This window comes from Salvelinus fontinalis, unplaced genomic scaffold (assembly GCF_029448725.1).
Source record: "Salvelinus fontinalis isolate EN_2023a unplaced genomic scaffold, ASM2944872v1 scaffold_0055, whole genome shotgun sequence".
Classification (NCBI taxonomy): Eukaryota; Metazoa; Chordata; class Actinopteri; order Salmoniformes; family Salmonidae; genus Salvelinus; species Salvelinus fontinalis.
Window position 1 is genome coordinate 566,665 of NW_026600264.1, and position 22,043 is coordinate 588,707.

Sequence of the window (22,043 nt, forward strand, 5' to 3'; positions counted from 1 at the left end):
GGTAGCTGTTTTGGGGTAGTCATTCTAGATCATTTGGGGTAGCTGTTTTGGGGTAGTCATTCTAGATCGTTTGGGGTAGCTGTTTTGGGGTAGTCATTCTAGATCGTTTGGGGTAGCTGTTTTGGGGTAGTCATTCTAGATCGTTTGGGGTAGCTGTTTTGGGGTAGTCATTCTAGATCGTTTGGGGTAGCTGTTTTGGGGTAGTCATTCTAGATCGTTTGGGGTAGCTGAAATTATTTCACTAAATGTTTTTTTGTTTTCTTTCATTTTTGTCCCCCATGATGTATGTAGTCACTGTGTGTAGTCACTGTGTGTAGTCACCGTGTGCAGTCACCGTGTGCAGTCACCGTGTGCAGTCACTGTGTGCAGTCACTGTGTGCAGTCACTGTGTGCAGTCACCGTGTGCAGTCACCGTGTGCAGTCACCGTGTGCAGTCACCGTGTGCAGTCACCGTGTGCAGTCACCGTGTGCAGTCACCGTGTGTAGTCACCGTGTGCAGTCACTGTGTGCAGTCACTGTGTGCAGTCACTGTGTGCAGTCACTGTGTGCAGTCACTGTGTGCAGTCACTGTGTGTAGTCACTGTGTGTAGTCACCGTGTGTAGTCACCGTTTGTAGTCACCGTGTGTAGTCACCGTTTGTAGTCACGTTTGTAGTCACGTTTGTAGTCACTGTGTGTAGTCACGTTTGTAGTCACTGTGTGTAGTCACGTTTGTAGTCACGTTTGTAGTCATGTTTGTAGTCACTGTGTGTAGTCACGTTTGTAGTCACGTTTGTAGTCACGTTTGTAGTCACGTTTGTAGTCATGTTTGTAGTCACTGTGTGTATGGGACTTTAGGTCCTCTTTGAAAATAATAATGTGTGTTTAACCAACTCGCCTGGTTAAATATAAAATATTAACATTGTCAATGGACTAACAGTGAATGTTTGGTTTGTTTGTTTCGGGGGGATGGCTTAATATTGTAATCTTGATTTATGTATGATGCTTACTCTATATAATAATCTATTTCAAGAACTGTATATATGTCCAATAAAAATATTTATATATAAAAAATAAAAAAAACATTGTCAATGTACAGTTAATGAATGGACATATAAACATCAGTTGTTCTTAAAGGGTGTGAGTCTTTTATAAAGGAAGTAAAACACTAGTTTGAAGTTGCTTCTATGCCGGTAACAATGTTACAGAGTGTGGCTATCGTCCTAAGGCTGAACTCATCGGTAAACCCACCACTTTCCCTGTGTGTGTGTGTGTGTGTGTGTGTACGTTGGTGTATGTGTGTGTGTGTGTGTGTACGTTGGTGTATGTGTGTGTGTACGTTGGTGTATGTGTGTGTGTGTGTGTACGTTGGTGTATGTGTGTGTGTGTGTGTGTGTGTGTACTTTGGTGTATGTGTGTGTGTGCGTACGTTGGTGTATGTGTGTGTGTGTGTGCGTACGTTGGTGTATGTGTGTATGTGTGTGTGTGTGTGTGTGTGTGTGTGTGTGCGTACGTTGGTGTATGTGTGTGCGTGTGTGTGTGCGTACGTTGGTGTATGTGTGTGCGTGTGTGTGTACGTTGGTGTATGTGTGTGCCTACCGTCGTCGCTGACAGCCTGTTTGGCAGTGGAGGGCACGGCCCGGGCGGTGGGCTTCCTCAGAGGGCGACGCCAGCTCTTACTGGTTCTCTTCACCAGCGGAGCAGCAGGGTACTGGGAAAGACAGGGGGTCAAATGTCATTGGTGTGTGTCTGTGTGTATGGTGCAGCTGGATACTGGAAGAGAACAGGGGTCAGACTGAGGGTTCAAAGTTTAAAGGTGTCACCCCCAAATGACACCCTATTCCATAGTGCACCAAATTGACCGGGGTCCATAGGGGAGTAAATTGGCCAATAGGGATATGTTGACCGGGGTCCATAGGGGAGTAAATTGGCCAATAGGGATATGTTGACCGGGGTCCATAGGGGAATAAATTGGCCAATAGGGATATGTTGACCGGGGTCCATAGGGGAGTAAATTGGCCAATAGGGATATGTTGACCGGAGCCCATAGGGGAGTAAATTGGCCAATAGGGATATGTTGACCGGGGCCCATAGGGGAGTAAATTGGCCAATAGGGATATGTTGACCGGGGCCCATAGGGGAGTAAATTGGCCAATAGGGATATGTTGACCGGGGCCCATAGGGGAGTAAATTGGCCAATAGGGATATGTTGACCGGGGCCCCCAATAGGGATATGTTGACCGGGGCCCCAATAGGGATATGTTGACCGGGGGCCCCAATAGGGATATGTTGACCGGGGGCTCCAATAGGGATATGTTGACCGGGGGCCCCAATAGGGATATGTTGACCGGGGCCACCAATAGTGATATGTTGACCGGGGGCTCCAATAGGGATATGTTGACCGGGGGCCCCAATAGGGATATGTTGACCGGGGGCTCCAATAGGGATATGTTGACCGGGGGCCCCAATAGGGATATGTTGACCGGGGCCCCCAATAGGGATATGTTGACCGGGGCCCCAATAGGGATATGTTGACCGGGGGCCCCAATAGGGATATGTTGACCGGGGGCCCCAATAGGGATATGTTGACCGGGGGCTCCAATAGGGATATGTTGACCGGGGGCCCCAATAGGGATATGTTGACCGGGGCCACCAATAGTGATATGTTGACCGGGGGGGCCCCAATAGGGATGTGTTGACCGGGGGGGCCCCAATAGTGATATGTTGACCGGGGGGGCCCCAATAGGGATGTGTTGACCGGGGGGGCCCCAATAGGGATGTGTTGACCGGGGGGGCCCCAATAGGGATATGTTGACCGGGGGGGCCCCAATAGGGATATGTTGACGCGCGTGTGTGTGTGTCTCTGTGTGTGTGTGTCTCTGTGTGTGTGGCCCTGGTCAAAAATAAGGGAAGAGGGTACCATTTGGTACAAAACTAAGGTCACTATGCAGCTGAATGTGGGAACTAATGTCATTGGTATACGTGAACATTTCTGAAACACATAATAAAAACCAGTCTTTGTTTATGTTATATATATATATATATATATTATATATATTTTTTAAACATGGTTTTGAAAAGACAATCAAAAGGATTGGAATAGGTATTTTCCAAAGCGTGTGTGTTATCGTATGTGTGTGTGTGTGTGTGTGTGTTATCGTATGTGTGTGTGTGTGTGTGTTATCGTATATGTGTGTGTGCTTTATCGTGTTTGTGTGTCTCAGCAGCCATACGCACAGTGCAAACCTCTCCAGGTTCCAGCCCCGAGTCGCCACACTCAAAGTCGCTCAAATCATTATCATAGTCTTCCTCCCCTTCTTCCTCCTCTTCTTCAGCCTCTCCTTCCGATGACTCACTACTACTCTCCTCCCTCGTGCTGCTCTGCCCCTCATCCTCCGAATCTCCCTCTTCCATATCTGACACCCCCTCCTCCTCCTCTCCTTCCCCCAGTCTCTCCTCCAAGGGCGATTCAGGAGGGTCAGGTTCTAGAGCCCCCTCGGCCTCCCTCTCCACCCCCAGTTCCCTGCACAGAGCCAGGGCTTCCGCTGCCTCCACCTCCCCTCTCTGGAGCTCAAAGTCTCCACAGAGGCCCAGGGGCTCCCCGACACCGGCCGACCCCAGAGACGTGGACTCCAGCTGGGCCCAGGTGAGAGGCCCGTCCCCATGTCCCTCTGGGTCCTGGTCGTCCGTCTCAGTTTCGTGATCGAGGTCTGTGACCTCTTTGCACTGCGGCTCGGTCCACATGGTGTAGGGCAGTGCATCGTGAGTATAGTCGGCGGGGAGCTCCGGGTGGTGGAGGCTCTCGATGAGCACCGCAGGACTCTGGGAGTTGAGGTTCTTCCAGATACCGTCTGAGAAAGGTTTGGGCTCCAGGTAGAGGCTTTGGGAACTACAAACAGAGTCCATGTTTCGAGAAATACAAATGGAATCCACGTTTTGGGAACTACAAATGGATTCCACATTTCGGGAACTACAAACGGCATCCATGTTTGAGTGTGGAGTTTGGTCGTTGTTGTTTTGGTGTTGTAATGTTGCTGAATTGTCATTTAATTCACTCAGCTCAGAAGAGTGGATCAACTTATCTTTAGAAGTCAAACTGGTGCTAGCTAGATATAAACCCTTAGTCCTGGAGTCTCTAAATACATTGTCTCTTTGAGAGGATCCTTCTGAGTTGGAGTCCATGGATACTGCTGCAGTTGCCGTCGAGGACCTGTGTTTCTGGATTTGCTGCGTTGGCAGTAGAGTAACGTCACAGAGCATGTGGTTATTATTGCTAGCATGGGTCTCCGCGGAGGTTCGACTACAGTGGTTCTCGATGGTCAGTACTGCCTCAGACAATGTTTGGATTGGTAGTGCTTCTAGATGGGAAGTGGCGGCGACCATTTTGCGCAGAGAGGCGTCCATTTTGGGTTGAGCGTCGCTAGTTTCACTAGCCGCGTAAGCTGCTACCTGTAACTCCAGCTCTGGCCTATGGTGGTGGTCTTCAGTAGGTTCAGAGTGCCGAGAGGGGGCCATTTTGTGATCAGAGGCGGCCATTTTGGGTTGAGCGTCGCTAGTTTCACTAGCTAACTGTAAATCCAGCTCTGGTCTATGGTGGTCTTCAGTAGAACCCAAGCACCAGTCGCTGTAAGGCGCTAACGGTCGAAAATCCTCGCCCTCCGACTTCTTCGACGCCAACTCTACCTCGCACACCTCGTCCGTTAACGTTTCTGTTTCTGACGAGAGGGTCGTGGGCGTCTCGCGTTGGAGCACGGGGGCGAGGACCGGGTGACCGTCTGGTAAATCCGGTAAGGTTAGAGCACCACCGTGTCGCCCGGTCGAGGAGGACGACGACGACGACAACCTCGGCCCTTTGATCTCGGTGTGACCTCCGCTGACGGCGAGGGTGAGGGAGGGCATCTCCTGGGTGAGAACGGGCGGCAGGGGCGGGCAGAACCTCGTCTCTCCAGACAGTTCTGGAGTGAGGAAGGGCATGTCGACCCCGTTGTTCAACTGGAGGAGAGGAGGGGAACAGTCTTGTAAACTACACCTCGGAAGGGAAGGGTGTTGTATGGGGACACAGTTGTGTGTAGTAGACATAGGAAGAGAGGAACACTTTTCAATAGGAGGGCAGTTTGGTTCACTACACCTGAACAAGTTAGCCGGACCAGAACTCGGGCTGGAAATAACACGTCCTCTGGGCCCGGAGTCAGTATTAGTGTAAATGTCATTATAAAGTGCTGGTGTTCTGCTTTCAGACTTGTGACTGCTGTGCGTCGTAGTAGTAGTAGTAGTAGTAGTGGTGTTAGTATTAACCGCAGTACCTTGACATGTATCCATTGTATACTCAGTGCTGGGGGCTAGGGTTGAGGTTAGGTTTAGAGACGACTTCTCTACGTAAGAAGAGCTTGATTGAAAAGCTCCAGGGCCACAGGCTGAGTCCGTACACCCCTGAGCCCCAGTCGGGTGCACCGTTCTGGGGGAAGGTAACCTGGTCCGTAAGGGGTCTGGAGAGGGGTGGACATCCATAGAGCAGTCGTCAGGGACCAGTCCCAGTGGAGTAGATTCTATACATACTGACTTAAGCGGTCCTCCGGGGATTTCTCTTCTTTCTGATCGGGCAGGTGTAGGGGCAGCCTCGGACCTCTGATGGGGTCCTTTAATGACCTCTGGGAACTCTGACCCTGAGGGGTTCTGTGGGGGGTTAGTGGGATGCAGATGGGGTGAGGGGTGAGTCCCTACCCCTGTCCCTTGTTCTGTGGTGTCCACTGAGACAGGGGTCAGAGAGGGAGAGGGGCGAGAAGCGAAGTCGGAAGAGGGTGAGGGCGAGGGCGAGGGGAAAGACGAGGGGCGCAGAGGTTCAGGAGGACAGGGGAAGGCCAACCGGTCACTCTCCACTTCCATTCTGTTGACTTTCACCACACACATCTGCCGGCAAGGACCTGTGGAACAGACACACAACAGAAAATCCGCTCTCAGATCAAAAAATACCTTTGAGATGGTCAAAAAAACAAACATTTGAATGATAAAATATTAGTCTACATGGGCTCAAACCCAGAAGATAAAAGGCTTGTGTCCAATTGGATCTTTAACCCATAGAATTAGGAATTACAGTACTAGAATGGACATGAACCTGCTTATGATGGGATAGACATTGAATTAGGAATTACAATACTAGAATGGACACGAACCTTATGATGGGATAGACATAGAATTAGGAATTACAATACTAGAATGGACATGAACCTGCTTATTTTTTTATTTTTTTTACCTTTATTTAACTAGGCAAGTCAGTTAAGAACAAATTCTTATTTTCAATGACGGCCTAGGAACAGTGGGTTAACTGCCTGTTCAGGGGCAGAACGACAGATTTGTACCTTGTCAGCTCGGGGATTTGAACTTGCAACCTTCCGGTTACTAGTCCAACGCTCTAACCACTAGGCTATGCTGCCGCCCCCTTATGATGGGTTAGACATAGAGTTAGGAATTACAATACTAGAATGGACATGAACCTTCTTATGATGGGTTAGATATAGAATTAGGAAATACAATACTAGAATGGACACGGACCTGCTTATGATGGGTAAGACATAGAATTAGGAATTACATTACTAGAATGGACATGACCCTGCTTAGGATGGGTTAGCCATAGATTTAGGAATTACAATACTAGAATGGTCATGAACCTTCTTATGATGGGATAAAGGGGCAGCCATGTTGGTCAGGGAGTTGGTCAACCATGCTTTGCCAGCGCTGTTTATAAAGACATGGTGTAAAATAACGAAGTTGAAGGATTTCGTCTGCACTATATATCTGTTAGCTAGCCAGACTGTTTAAGACGAATGGTTCCATTCATTTTTTTTTGACAATATTTTAGGTTGATAATAATTCTATTGCACAATTTGTGATATATCTCACACACTTTAGTTTTATTTTAAGTATCAGGATTATGCTTCTACTGCCAATCATTCCAATTAAACTGGTTTGGATTTCTCCCTGACCAATATGGCTGACATTTTCACCCCATTCTGGAACGTTGAGGGATTATGACATAGCCTCTCTAGTAATTGAATTGGATCTCTTACCATCAATCAATACATCATTCAGAATCACTCAACTCATCTCTTACCAGGGAGCCGGAGTGTATTCTCAGTCTGATCCTCTCCTTCCTCCTCATCCTCCTCCTCCTCATCCTCCCCAGCCCTGCAGCCTCTCCGGACCTTGGGACCCAGGGTGCCTCCGAGGCCTCTCCTCCTACCCAGGACAGAGCACCCTTCCAAGGCTACAGGCTCCTCGCTGGTCCTCAGGCGCTTGGATCTGGTCCGTGGGTGTGGGAGACTGCTGTAAGGGGACCAAATTTAGTATCTCTTTGACGTTCCACTATATATTCAATGCATGTTCACACACACTTCCAAATTCCTCCCACACCCCTCCCTCCATCCATCCCCATACCTGTTCACAGGAGCCTTGACCCGGCTGCGCTGTAGCCAGTTCTGTAGCTCTGGGGTGGTGGCGGGCGTGGCTCGGGTGTGATCCAGAGGACAGGAGTCTTTCCCCAGCTTCCATACAGCATAGCGGTCCGGTTGGAACCACTTCACAAAGGGATCCATACTGATCTTCACCATGTCTTTACTGCATGTACACTAGGGTGGAGGGGAGAAGGGAGTTAGCATACTATTTAGTGTACATGACCCATACTACACCATGTCTTTACTGCATGTACACTAGGGTGGAGGGGAGAAGGGAGTTAGCATACTATTTAGTGTACATGACCCATACTACACCATGGCTTTACTGCATGTACACTAGGGTGGAGGGGAGAAGGGAGTTAGCATATTATTTAGTGTGGAACCTCTCCACAAAAGGAGACTAGAGAGGTAGGGAGGAAAGTTAGGAACCAGACTAGCATACTATTTAGTGTGGAACCTCTCCACAAAAGGGATCCATACAGATCTTCACCATGTCCCTACTACACTAGAGAGGAGGGGACAGGGGTTAGGAACCAGACTAGCATACTATTAAGTATGTGCAGGGGGAAGTAGAATCGCTAGCTTGTTAGCTGTGTGTGCAGGGGAAGTAGAATCGCTAGCTTGTAAGCTGTGTGTGCGCAGGGGGAAGTAGAATCGCTAGCTTGTAAGCTGTGTGTGTGCAGGGGAAGTAGAATCGCTAGCTTGTAAGCTGTGTGTGCAGGGGGAAGTAGAATCGCTAGCGTGTTAGCTGTGTGTGTGCAGGGGGAAGTAGAATCGCTAACTTGTTAACTGTGTGTGTGCAGGGGGAGTAGAATCACTAGCGTGTTAGCTGTGTGTGTGCAGGGGGAAGTAGAATCGCTAGCTTGTTAGCTGTGTGTGCAGGGGGAAGTAGAATCGCTAGCGTGTTAGCTGTGTGTGTATAGGGGAAGTAGAATCGTTAGCGTGTTAGCTGTGTGTGTATAGGGGAAGTAGAATCGTTAGCGTGTTAGCTGTGTGTGCAGGGGGAAGTAGAATCGCTAGCGTGTAAGCTGTGTGTGCAGGGGAAGTAGTATCGCTAGCGTGTTAGCTGTGTGTGCAGGGGGAAGTAGAATCGTTAGCGTGTTAGCTGTGTGTGCAGGGGGAAGTAGAATCGCTAGCTTGTTAACTGTGTGTGTATAGGGGAAGTAGAATCGCTAGCTTGTTAGCGGTGTGTGCAGGGGGAAGTAGAATAGCTAGCTTGTTAGCTGTGTGTGCAGGGGGAAGTAGAATCGCTAGCGTGTTAGCTGTATGTGTGCAGGGGGAAGTAGAATAGCTAGCTTGTTAGCTGTGTGTGTATAGGGGAAGTAGAATCATTAGCGTGTTAGCTGTGTGTGCAGGGGGAAGTAGAATCGCTAGCTTGTTAGCTGTGTGTGCAGGGGGAAGTAGAATAGCTAGCTTGTTAGCTGTGTGTGTGTGCAGGGGGAAGTAGAATCGCTAGCTTGTTAGCTGTGTGTGCGCAGGGGGAAGTAGAATCGCTAGCTTGTTAGCTGTGTGTGCAGGGGAAGTAGAATCGCTAGCTTGTAAGCTGTGTGTGCAGGGGGAAGTAGAATCGCTAGCTTGTTAGCTGTGTGTGTGCAGGGGAAGTAGAAGCGCTAGCTTGTTAGCTGTGTGTGCATGGGGAAGTAGAATCGCTAGCTTGTTAGCTGTGTGTGTGCAGGGGGAAGTAGAATCGCTAGCTTGTTAGCTGTGTGTGCATGGGGAAGTAGAATCGCTAGCTTGTTAGCTGTGTGTGCAGGGGGAAGTAGAATCTCTAGCTAGTTAGCTGTGTGTGTGCAGGGGGAAGTAGAATCGCTAGCTAGTTAGCTGTGTGTGTGTGCAGGGGGAAGTAGAATCGCTAGCTAGTTAGCTGTGTGTGTATGCAGGGGGAAGTAGAATCGCTAGCTTGTTAGCTGTGTGTGCATGGGGAAGTAGAATCGCTAGCTTGTTAGCTGTGTGTGCAGGGGGAAGTAGAATCGCTAGCTTGTTAGCTGTGTGTGCAGGGGAAGTAGAATCGCTAGCTAGTTAGCTGTGTGTGCACAGGGGGAAGTAGAATCGCTAGCGTGTTAGCTGTGTGTGTGCAGGGGAAGTAGAATCGCTAGCTTGTTAGCTGTGTGTGCGCAGGGGGAAGTAGAATCGCTGGCATGTTAGCTGTGTGTGCATGGGGAAGTAGAATCGCTAGCTAGTTAGCTGTGTGTGCACAGGGGGAAGTAGAATCGCTAGCGTGTTAGGTGTCTGTGCTAGAAGCTTCCATTGTGAAAGTGACATCACCTGCCCTGAGACCCAGAAGTACTGCCCCCCATAGTTCTGGAGGGGTCCCTGGTTCCACGTGGAAATGCACAACAGAAATAGCTTACCTGAGTGGCCACCTTGCCGTAGTCGATCCATCGGACACTGGCGAAGTTGGTGGACTCGGCGCAGTTGAAGCCGTGGTTGAAGCCGGCGTGGTAACCATAGGGGAAGGTAATCATAAACTCGCCCGCCTCCTGGGTGATCTGGAGAGAGACGGGCGAGGAGGGAGTTATCGAGGAGAAAACCCACTGGCAAATTTCCTTTATCAATTTGTCCCATTGAGATCCCTTGACAGAAAAGATCATCTCCCACACTGCTCTTGTGTTTATCTAGTTAACGAAACAGCCTCACAACCTCTCAGCCAATCAGCCTCTACCAGATATACACAACCTCTCTCCTAATGACGACCAGGTCCAGACAGTATCTCAGGATAGTTAATGCATCAGCCTCACAGCCTCTCTCCTAATGACGACCAGGTCCAGACAGTATCTCAGGATAGTTAATGTATCAGCCTCACAGCCTCTCTCCTAATGACGACCAGGTCCAGACAGTAACTCAGGATAGTTAATGTATCAGCCTCACAGCCTCTACCAGATATACACAACCTCTCTCCTAATGACGACCAGGCCCAGACAGTATCTCAGGATAGTTAATGCATCAGCCTCACAGCCTCTCAGCCTCACAGCCTCTACCAGATATACACAGCCTCTCTCCTAATGACGACCAGGCCCAGACAGTATCTCAGGATAGTTAATGTATCAGCCTCACAGCCTCTCAGCCTCACAGCCTCTACCAGATATACACAGCCTCTCTCCTAATGACGACCAGGCCCAGACAGTATCTCAGGATAGTTAACGTGTCAGCCTCACAGCCTCTCTCCTAATGACGACCAGGCCCAGACAGTATCTCAGGATAGTTAACGTATCAGCCTCACAGCCTCTCTCCTAATGACGACCAGGTCCAGACAGTATCTCAGGATAGTTAATGTATCAGCCTCACAGCCTCTACCAGATATACACAACCTCTCTCCTAATGAAGACCAGGTCCAGACAGTATCTCAGCAGTAAACTGTAAGACGATATACAACCAGTCAATACATAAAGACAATCAACTAAAGTGAAGAACTGTTGTAATGTTGGTAAAGATGACTAGAAGGCAGGTTGGTGACAGTGTAGAAGTGTGTGTTCTAACACCATGTTGTAGCGACAGTTAAGATGAAAGTTTTTTTTTTAAAGTGACAGTTAAGATGAAAGGGTTTTTAAAAAAGTGACAGTTAAGATGAAAGGGTTTTTAAAAAAGTGACAGTTAAGATGAAAGTTTTTTTTTAAAAGTGACAGTTAAGATGAAAGGGTTTTTAAAAAAGTGACAGTTAAGATGAAAGGATTTTTAAAAAAGTGACAGTTAAGATGAAAGGGTTTTAAAAAAGTGACAGTTAAGATGAAAGGGTTTTAAAAAAGTGACAGTTAAGATGAAAGGGTTTTTAAAAAAGTGACAGTTAAAGACAGTCAGTCTGTCCTACCTTGTCGAAGGGAATGCTGTACTTCTTCAGGATGGAAGGGGAGATCAGGGTCATCTTATGACGGAGAAACGCCTCACATCCTTTAAACCCGTTGGGGAAGAAACCTGGAACACACACACACACACACACACACACACACACAACGTGGAGAGACTGTTAGATTGACAGAGTAAACACACTGCTATTGGGTACAATAATTTAGGTATATCCTCCTAAAACCACATTTAGACAGGAAGCCCAATTATTGTCAAAAGACCAAAACTGGGCTGCCTGTCTAAACGCTGCCTAAGTGTTCTACTTTTACATAGTATTTCATCTTGTTAAACTTGACTAGAAATATTACCTGTAGCCAGTCTCTCCAGTCTCTTCCCATGTTCAGGGGGGATGGCATACCTGTAGACAGAGACAACGCGTCTAACGTTAATATACCTGTAGACAACGCGTCTAACGTTAATATACCCGTAGACAACGCGTCTGACATTAATATACCTGTAGACAACGCGTCTAACGTTAATATACCTGTAGACAACGCGTCTAACGTTAATATACCTGTAGACAACGTGTCTAACGTTAATATACCTGTAGACAACACGTCTAACGTTAATATACCTGTAGACAACGCGCCTAACGTTAATACACCTGTAGACAACACGTCTAACGTTAATATACCTGTAGCCAACGCGTCTAACGTTAATACACCTGTAGACAACACGTCTAACGTTAATATACCTGTAGACAACATGTCTAACGTTAATATACCCGTAGACAACGCGTCTAACGTTAATATACCCGTAGACAACGCGTCTAACGTTAATATACCTGTAGACAACGCGTCTAACGTTAATATACCTGTAGACAGAGACAACGCGTCTAACGTTAATATACCTGTAGACAGAGACAACGCGTCTAACGTTAATATACCCGTAGACAACGCGTCTAACGTTAATATACCCGTAGACAACGCGTCTAACGTTAATATACCCGTAGACAACGCGTCTGACGTTAATATACCCGTAGACAACGCGTCTGACGTTAATATACCTGTAGACAGAGACAACGCGTCTAACGTTAATATACCCGTAGACAACGCGTCTAACGTTAATATACCCGTAGACAACGCGTCTAACGTTAATATACCCGTAGACAACGCGTCTAACGTTAATATACCCGTAGACAACGCGTCTAACGTTAATATACCCGTAGACAACGCGTCTGACGTTAATATACCCGTAGACAACGCGTCTAACGTTAATATACCTGTAGACAACGCGTCTAACGTTAATATACCCGTAGACAACGCGTCTAACGTTAATATACCTGTAGACAGAGACAACGCGTCTAACGTTAATATACCTGCAGACAACGCGTCTAACGTTAATATACCCGTAGACAACGCGTCTAACGTTAATATACCTGTAGACAACGCGTCTAACGTTAATATACCCGTAGACAACGCGTCTAACGTTAATATACCTGTAGACAGAGACAACGCGTCTAACGTTAATATACCCGTAGACAACGCGTCTAACGTTAATATACCCGTAGACAACGCGTCTAACGTTAATATACCTGTAGACAGAGACAACGCGTCTAACGTTAATATACCCGTAGACAACGCGTCTAACGTTAATATACCCGTAGACAACGCGTCTGACGTTAATATACCCGTAGACAACGCGTCTGACGTTAATATACCCGTAGACAACGCGTCTGACGTTAATATACCCGTAGACAACGCGTCTGACGTTAATATACCCGTAGACAACGCGTCTAACGTTAATATACCTGTAGACAACGCGTCTAACGTTAATATACCTGTAGACAGAGACAACGCGTCTAACGTTAATATACCTGTAGACAACGCGTCTAACGTTAATATACCTGTAGACAACGCGTCTAACGTTAATATACCCGTAGACAACGCGTCTGACGTTAATATACCCGTAGACAACGCGTCTGACGTTAATATACCCGTAGACAACGCGTCTGACGTTAATATACCCGTAGACAACGCGTCTGACGTTAATATACCTGTAGACAACGCGTCTAACGTTAATATACCTGTAGACAACGCGTCTAACGTTAATATACCTGTAGACAACGCGTCTAACGTTAATATACCCGTAGACAACGCGTCTAACGTTAATATACCCGTAGACAACGCATCTAACGTTAATATACCTGTAGACAACGCGTCTAACGTTAATATACCTGTAGACAGAGACAACGCGTCTAACGTTAATATACCTGTAGACAACGCGTCTAACGTTAATATACCTGTAGACAGCGCGTCTAACGTTAATATACCTGTAGACAACGCGTCTAACGTTAATATACCTGTAGACAACGCGTCTAACGTTAATATACCTGTAGACAACGCGTCTAACGTTAATATACCCGTAGACAACGCGTCTAACGTTAATATACCCGTAGACAACGTGTCTAACGTTAATATACCTGTAGACAACGCGTCTGACGTTAATATACCCGTAGACAACGCGTCTAACGTTAATATACCTGTAGACAACACGTCTAACGTTAATATACCTGTAGACAACGCGTCTAACGTTAATATACCTGTAGACAACGCGTCTGACGTTAATATACCTGTAGACAATATGCCTAATATTAATACAGCTGTAGACAGAGACAATGTTAGTCAGGTTAATACAGAAGGTAAATAGTAAACTAGTGTACGGGGTAGGTGTTATGTAGAGGGGAGACAAACTGTTCAGATGTTTCATCATCTACACTGACAATACTGGCCTCTAGTGGTGAGCCCTGGAATTCTAACTCTTCTGAAGTTCCTGACATGGAACCAGGAGAACTCTGTAGAATTCCCTCAGGGTTCTTAGGCATTCCATTTCACCCACACCTCTTCTCCCCCATCAGAAGCCCATACTATCTGCCCCATATTCAACTGTCAGTCTGAGGTAAGGGTGTGTGTGTGTGTGTCTGTAAGGGGAGAGGAAGGACTGCCCCAGGAGTGGGAGAGGTGAGGGGTGAGGAGGGGTTGAGAGAAGAGCTTCTTGGTGGTCCTCCCCTCCAGGGAAATGTGTCTAAATGGGGAGAGGTGAGAACCATGTGTGTGTTACAGGTCTTCCTGCTCTAATGAGCAGCAGTGTACCCCAAGGGGAATAGAGAGATGGGGAGACTAAGAGAGGGAGGTGGAAAGAGGGAGACTTACATGGGAGGAATAAAGAAGTCATTCCCCCGTCCCTTCCTACCCATCTCTCCCTCTAACCCTGCCTCTCAGTATTGGCTGAAACACAACATGCTAGTAAATAACCACACACACACACACAGTATCCCCCTACCAGGACTTGGGCTCTCCAAAGTGCAGGTAGTTGATGCTGTAAAGGTCCATGTCTTCAGTGTGCCAGGAGAAGCTGGTCTTCCACATGCCAAAGTACAGGTAGGGTGTGTTCACCCCCTGGATAGACACACCACAGTCCTCTTCGATCACATCCAGGATGGAGTTGAGGTGGCCGATGTTCCACTCCTCTATACCCTACAGAAGAGACAGAAGGGAGAGAGAATTAGATGAGAGACAGAAGGGAGAGAGAATTAGATGAGAGACAGAAGGGAGAGAGAATTAGATAAGAGACAGAAGGGAGAGAGAATTAGATGAGAGACAGAAGGGAGAGAGAATTAGATGAGCGACAGAAGGGAGAGAGAATTAGATGAGCGACAGAAGGGAGAGAGAATTAGATGAGCGACAGAAGGGAGAGAGGAGAGAGAATTAGATGAGAGACAGAAGGGAGAGAGGAGAGAGAATTAGATGAGAGACAGAAGGGAGAGAAACAAAAAGTATCTAGATAGTTGATGCGTGTGATATTCCACTCCTGTATACGTCACCCTGCACCAGGACAGAGGAGAGGTTGGGATGGCTAGATAGGAATATACAGGGAATGAAATGACAGAGATCCTGATGATCAGTGATGAGTGACAGAGAGAGAGGAGAGAGAGAGACACTGATATTCTATGAGTCCTGAGACATCTACCTCGTCATAGAGGCTCCCGGGGACGTCAGCTCCATATATGGGAGATACGAAAGTCAGGTTCTTCCAGTACTTCCTCTCCAGGTCCTCATAGTTCAGGTAGCGGGGAGTACAATATCTGGAGAGGTAGAAGATCTATGTTATAACAACTATACTAAATATAACATACAGTTCAGGTAGAGGGAGTACAATATCTGGAGCGGCAGAAGATCTATGTTATAACAACTATACTAAATATAACATACAGTTCAGGTAGAGGGAGTACAATATCTGGAGCGGTAGAAGATCTATGTTATAACAACTATACTAAATATAACATACAGTTCAGGTAGAGGGAGTGTGTATAGTTACTGACTTGCCACTGTTGCTGAGGTGTCTGAATTCCTGTTTGTATGTGTTTATGTGTGTGTGTGTGTATCTGTACTGTGCTTGTCTTTGCCGTGTGTGTGTTTATAGTTACTTGTCACTGTTGGCGAGGCGTCTGAACTCCTGTGTGTGTGTTTATACTGTGCTCGTCTTTGTTGTGTGTGTGTGTGTGTGTGTGTGTGTGTGTGTGTGTGTGTGTGTGTGTGTGTGTGTGTGTGTGTGTGTGTGTGTGTGGTTACTTGTCACTGTTGGCGAGGCGTCTGAACTCCTTCACGCTGAGCGGTTTCTTCTGGATGTTGAACTGAGTGAACAGGCCTGACTGGCCTGCAACCATCTGCTGTATCGGGGCATGGATCACCAGGTCATCAATATCATCATAGCTACACCGAGGACGCCAGCCCTTAGGAGGAATCACCTGGAGACAGAGAGAGACACAGAGAGACAGACACAGAGACACAGAGAGACAGAGAGAGAGAGACACAGAGAGACAGAGAGAGAGAGACACAGAGAGACACAGAGACACAGAGACAGAGAGAGACACAGAGACAGAGAGACAGAGAGAGACACAGAGACACAGAGACAGAGAGAGAGAGACACAGAGACACAGAGAGAGAGAGACACAGAGACACAGAGAGAGAGAGACACAGAGAGACACAGAGACACAGACAGAGAGAGACACAGAGACACAGAGACAGAGAGACACAGAGAGACACAGAGAGACACAGAGACACAGACACAGAGAGAGAGAGAGAGACACAGAGACACAGACACAGAGACACAGAGAGAGAGAGACACAGACACAGAGACACAGAGACACAGAGACACAGAGACACAGAGACACAGAGACACAGAGACACAGAGACACAGAGACACAGAGACACAGAGACACAGAGACACAGAGAGAGAGAGCGGGGTTATCACCTGGAGACAGGTAGAGGGTGATAATCCCCAAATTACACTCAGACAGGTTGTTCTCATCTTTCATGAACAGACACACTTCCAGTCCTACTCTCAGGCACACACACACACACACACACACACACCTTGGCGAGGCCAGCACGGTGCGCCCCCTGTGACTCCATGTAGGCCAGGTACCGGTTGAAGTCTCTGAATTCCTCCACGGTGGGCCTGAAGGTCATGATCTTGCAGGAGGGGTTAACAGGGCCGTAGACCTCCGCCCCTGCCATCCTGCCTGCTCACACAGATGAAGCCCTGACAGAGAAATAGTTACGCCTTATTATAATCTCATTACAGTAATAGGTTGTGTTAACTACGGGGGAAGCAGTGGAATAATATCCTAAGGAAACAGGGCAGGAGGGGTTAACAGGGCCGTAGAGCTCCGCCCCCTGCCATCCTGCCTCCACCAATTAAAACCCAGACAGAGAAAAAGAGTATAAAATAAACTGGGTGGTTCGAGCCCTGAATGCTGATTGGCTGACAGCCGTGGTATATCAGACTGTATACCACGGGTATGACAAAACATTGATGTTTACTGCTCTAATTACGTTGCTAACCAGTTTATAATACCAATTAGACACCTCAGGGGGTTTGTGGTATATTGGCCATATACCACACTGCCCTGGCCTTAGTGCTTAAATAGAACACAGGCTAGGCCCATAGGTTGTCTGACTAGACTGATAAAACCTAGATACATACTGTAGATCCCAGCTAGCCTACATACCGTAGAGACACTAGATCCCAGCTAGCCCACATACCGTAGAGACACTAGCTCCCAGCTAGCCTACATACCGTAGGGACACTAGATCCCAGCTAGCCCACATACCGTAGAGACACTAGATCCCAGCTAGCCTACATACCGTAGGGACACTAGATCCCAGCTAGCCCACATACCGTAGAGACACTAGATCCCAGCTAGCCTACATACCGTAGAGACACTAGCTCCCAGCTAGCCTACATACCGTAGAGACACTAGATCCCAGCTAGTCTACATACCGTTGTTTAACTTGGGTCAAACGTTTGAGGGTAGCCTTCTACAAGCTTCCCACAATGAGTTGGGTGAATTTTGGCCTATTCCTTCTGACAGCACTGGTGTAACAGTCAGGTTTGTAGGCCTCCTTGGTCACACAAGCTTTTTCAGTTCTGCCCACAAATTGTCTATAGGATTGAGGTCAGGGTTTTGTGATGGCCTCTCCAATACCTTGACTTTGTTGTCCTTAAGCCATTTTGCCACAACTTTGGAAGTATGCTTGGGGTCATTGTCCATTTGGAAGACCCATTTGCGATCAATCTTTAACTTCTTGACTGATGTCTTGAGATGTTGCTTCAATATATCCAAATAATTTTCCATCCTCATGATGCAATCTATTTTGTGAAGTGCACAAAGTCCCTCCTGCAGCAAAGCACCCCCCCCCCCCCCCCCCCCAACATGATGCTGCCACCCCCGTGCTTCACGGTTGGGATGGTGTTCTTCGGCTTACATGCTTCCCCTTTTCCTCCAAACATAACAATGGTCATTATGGCCAAACAGTTCTATTTTTGTTTCATCAAACAAGGGGACATTTCTCCAAAAAGTACGATCTTTGTCTCCATGTGCAGTAGTCTGACTTTTTAATGACGGGTTTGGAGCAGTGGCTTCTTCCTTGTCGATATATATGTCGATATAGGTCTCGTTTTACTGTGGAAATAGATAGTTTTGTAGCTGTTTCCTCCAGCATCTTCACAAGGTCATTTGCTGTTGTTCTGGGATTGATTTGCACTTTTCGCACCAAAGTACGTTCATCTCTAGGAGACAGAACGCGTCTCCTTCCTGAGCTGTATGACGGCTGCATGGTCCCATGGTGTTAATACTTGCGTACTATTGTTTGTACAGATGAACGTGGTACCTTCAGGCGTTTGGAAATTGCTCCCAAGAATAAACCAGACTTGTGGAGGTCTACAATTATTTTTCTGAGGTCTTGGCTGATTTATTTTGATTTTCCCATAATGTCAAGCAAAGGAGGCACTGAGTTTGAAGGAGGCCTTGAAATACATCCACAGGTACACCTCCAATTGACTCAAATTATGTCAAATAGCCTATCAGAAGTTTCTAAAGCCATGACATTATTTTCTGGAATTTTCCAAGCTGTTTAAAGGCACAGTTTACACACACTAAATTAACTTCTGACAGATTATTTAATTTATAATTCACTGTCTGTAAACAATTGTTGGAAAAATGACTTGTGTCATGAACAAAGTAGATGTCCTAACCGACTTGCCAAAACTATTGTTTGTTATTACCAAGAAATTTGTGGAGTGGTTGAAAAACGAGTTTTAAATGACTCCAACCTAAGTGTATGTAAACTTCCGACTTCAACTGTAGTCTACATACTGTAGAGATACTAGCGTCACAGCTAGTCTACATACTGTAGAGATACTAGCGTCACAGCTAGTCTACATACTGTAGAGATACTAGCGTCACAGCTAGTCTACATACTGTAGAGATACTAGCGTCACAGCTAGTCTACATACTGTAGAGATACTAGCGTCACAGCTAGTCTACATACTGTAGAGATACTAGCGTCACAGCTAGTCTACATACTGTAGAGATACTAGCGTCACAGCTAGTCTACATACTGTAGAGATACTAGCGTCACAGCTAGTCTACATACTGTAGAGATACTAGCGTCACAGCTAGTCTACATACTGTAGAGATACTAGCATCACAGCTAGTCTACATACTGTAGAGATACTAGCGTCACAGCTAGTCTACATACTGTAGAGATACTAGCGTCACAGCTAGTCTACATACTATGTGCAGTACTACAGTAGCCCTATTTTACAGCACAGAAGTAACCATGTATTTACTAAGTCGTATTAAAACGGTTATCATAAACTGGGTTGGTTCGAGCGACCCGAATGCTGATTGGCTGACAGCCGCGAGTATATCACACGTATGACATAACATTTCGTTTTACTGCTCTAATTACATGGATAACCAGTTTCTAATAGCAATAAGGCACCTCACATCAGGACCAGGGTTTGGGAACAACACTCAGTGTTGTGCAGTGTAGGCTACAGTATTGTTTAAATGAATAACATCAATAAAAAGCAACACGTAGGATATTATTGTGTAACTAACCAATAAGGACCGATAGCAATAATAACCGGTGTGCAACATATTTATTCTTCTTCTCAGGCCTTATTGGTTAATGACACAAAACCTCCGAGGCAGCAGGCTTCTCTTCCTTCTTCCTGAGTCCAACTCTAACACACCCGTTTCTACTAATTAACTCATCATCAATCCAATAAGCCTTGATAAGCTAGTAGATTAGCTGATCTAAACCCAGTGTTGCAGGCAGTGCAACTACAATAAATCTACCTCCAAAATGGCCCCCTATTCCCTATATAGTACACTACTTCTTACCATAGGCCATAGTATAGGAGTATGGGTTCTGGTCAAAAGTTGTGTACTAAAAAAGGGTGCTCTTTGGGATGCCCCTCATTCTTACTCGTGTAACCTTCAGTTCCGCTGTGTGTTATTTACAAGTTGACCACTGGGTGGCGGTCATCTCCCACAAAGGAAATCGTGGTCCTCTGCTAGTTACCACCAGCAGGGTTCCGATCATCACAACTCTGGGTCCGTTCCGAATGTCACCCTATTCCCTACATAGTGAACTACTTTTGACCAGGGCTTACATCAAAATTAGAGCACTATATAGGAAATAGGGTGCCATTTGGTATACTTTTTTTAATTTACTTTGACAAAGGAGACAAAGGACTAGACACACAATAACAGTTGGTTTCTTTTTTTAAAAATTGTTCAGGCAAAACAGTACATTGAGGAATATACCCACAATAAGGAAATGTGTCTCAAATCATTCATATAGATTATCTCGCAAAGCAATGAACGGGTTATACAATAACAATAAAACATTACATTTGAATTGATTCGAATAAAGTAAATCTATGAATTCTGTTGTTGCAGTTACAATATAACGGTATTGATCATGCTAGATATAAAATGTTAAATTTGCCATTTAAAGCTGTTCAAATATTTTCTTAAATCTAGTAGCTACATGATTAAATCACTTGTGACAGTGCATTTATTTCCCAAGATAAATCCGAAGTGCAGTGTGGCTAATCTGATCTTTGTCCGTCTTTCTGTCTGAGCTAGCCTACGTTCAGTTGTGGTAGCCAGCAATGGCAGATCAAAGGAGACAGTTCAAATAATGGATAACTACGACTGATTGAATCAACCACTCCCTTTCTTTCGTTATTGTCAGAATTCAAGAGTCTTACAGTGGTCAAACGTGAGATAAATAACAAGAACTGGTTACGACGAGAAAAGGGAAAAGTAGCCAGCTTGCTAAACTGGCCATCTGCACAATGCGCGTAGCAGAGAGGGGGTTTAAATCCCATCTTGAATGGATGCAGTCGAGATTTATGCTAGCTAACAAGGCCCGCGGTAGCTAGCAAGCTACTAGCTGACGAAATATACTGCACAAATTGAACATATATCAACCATAAATAGTCTGGCTGTTATCCAGACACACAGAGAAATACATTTAGCTAGTAACGTTAGTATTGTGCATCGCAGTTTCACTGGTTTAGCTAGCTAACAACATATTAACAGTTAGCTAGCTATTTGCTAGGAGAAGTTAGCACAACGTAAACACCAAATCAACGGGTTTGAGCTAGCCTCACCAGCTAATTGTGAGAGGTAACTGTTAGCTAGCCAGTAATAAAACAGGGTATAAGAAACATTCGGTGTTAGATGTGTAACGTAGACTATGTCCAAGCAGAGCTGCTATATCTACAGCCAGTTAACTCTATGCAATAATGTCTGAATCAATTGATAATGCATGCATGCAGCGAAAACGAGTTGCTGTTATTAGCCAGCGTGTGCCAAATTGGGCTAGCTAGCAACAGTAGCTAGTTAGCTTAGCCAACTAGCTAGCCTAGCTAACCAGTCCACTGCTACAAACGAAAATAGACGCCACAAACTAGTTGACACTGAACGTTATAGGCATGGATTTAAGCCGTGTTATAGATTGCATTTGTTAGGAAATTTGTACTGTACCTTTTGGTGTATGAAAAATTGTGTTTCGTTGTATTGTTGTTTATCTCTTCTCGCCCTGATCGCCCAGCTGTTTTCATATAACAGCTGGTCTACAGCGACTTGTTCTTCAGACTTCTGCCAGGTCGATAAGTAGATTTCAGACCAGTGGTGTAGTTGGCTGCCCCCTGTCGGCCAAAGACGCACCTTCACTTCCACAAATGTAGAACAAATAATAAACATAACAAAATGAAGCATTTATTTAATTTTAGGAATATTTTCTACAAATGTTCATTCAGAAATGCTTGGTTTTTCACTTTGGGGACAAATTTCGATGTATATTTTCTCCCTTCCTGTTTTCCTATTGTTTCAGTGTCTACACAGAATGTCACAGTTTATACATGTAAAGAATGAATAAGACTACGTGTCAATATGAATGTCGCTAGCTAT

General features: G+C 46.1%; 1 protein-coding gene across 8 annotated transcripts in view; it reads right to left on the bottom strand.

Annotated features, from left to right (window-relative positions):
* Positions 1-21,746, bottom strand: part of LOC129842589 (lysine-specific demethylase 4C-like) — a 48,341-nt gene extending 26,595 nt beyond the window's left edge. For 5 of the 8 annotated variants that reach the window (XM_055911216.1, XM_055911215.1, XM_055911210.1 and 2 more), the window contains exons 1-12: positions 21,618-21,746; positions 16,642-16,810; positions 15,838-16,013; positions 15,236-15,350; positions 14,549-14,742; positions 11,575-11,624; positions 11,232-11,335; positions 9,778-9,915; positions 7,410-7,600; positions 7,087-7,298; positions 3,216-5,899; positions 1,578-1,689 (exon numbers count right to left, since the gene is read on the bottom strand). In XM_055911216.1, coding sequence (XP_055767191.1) covers positions 1,578-1,689; positions 3,216-5,899; positions 7,087-7,298; positions 7,410-7,600; positions 9,778-9,915; positions 11,232-11,335; positions 11,575-11,624; positions 14,549-14,742; positions 15,236-15,350; positions 15,838-16,013; positions 16,642-16,785 — 4,120 coding nt within the window. In that variant the 5' untranslated portion in view covers positions 16,786-16,810; positions 21,618-21,746. Of the gene's footprint in view, positions 1-1,577; positions 1,690-3,215; positions 5,900-7,086; positions 7,299-7,409; positions 7,601-9,777; positions 9,916-11,231; positions 11,336-11,574; positions 11,625-14,548; positions 14,743-15,235; positions 15,351-15,692; positions 15,718-15,837; positions 16,014-16,641; positions 16,811-21,617 lie in introns of those variants that run through there. The other 3 variants (XM_055911212.1, XM_055911213.1, XM_055911218.1) reach the window with 3 other exon arrangements.
* Positions 21,747-22,043: the final 297 nt, after the last annotated feature.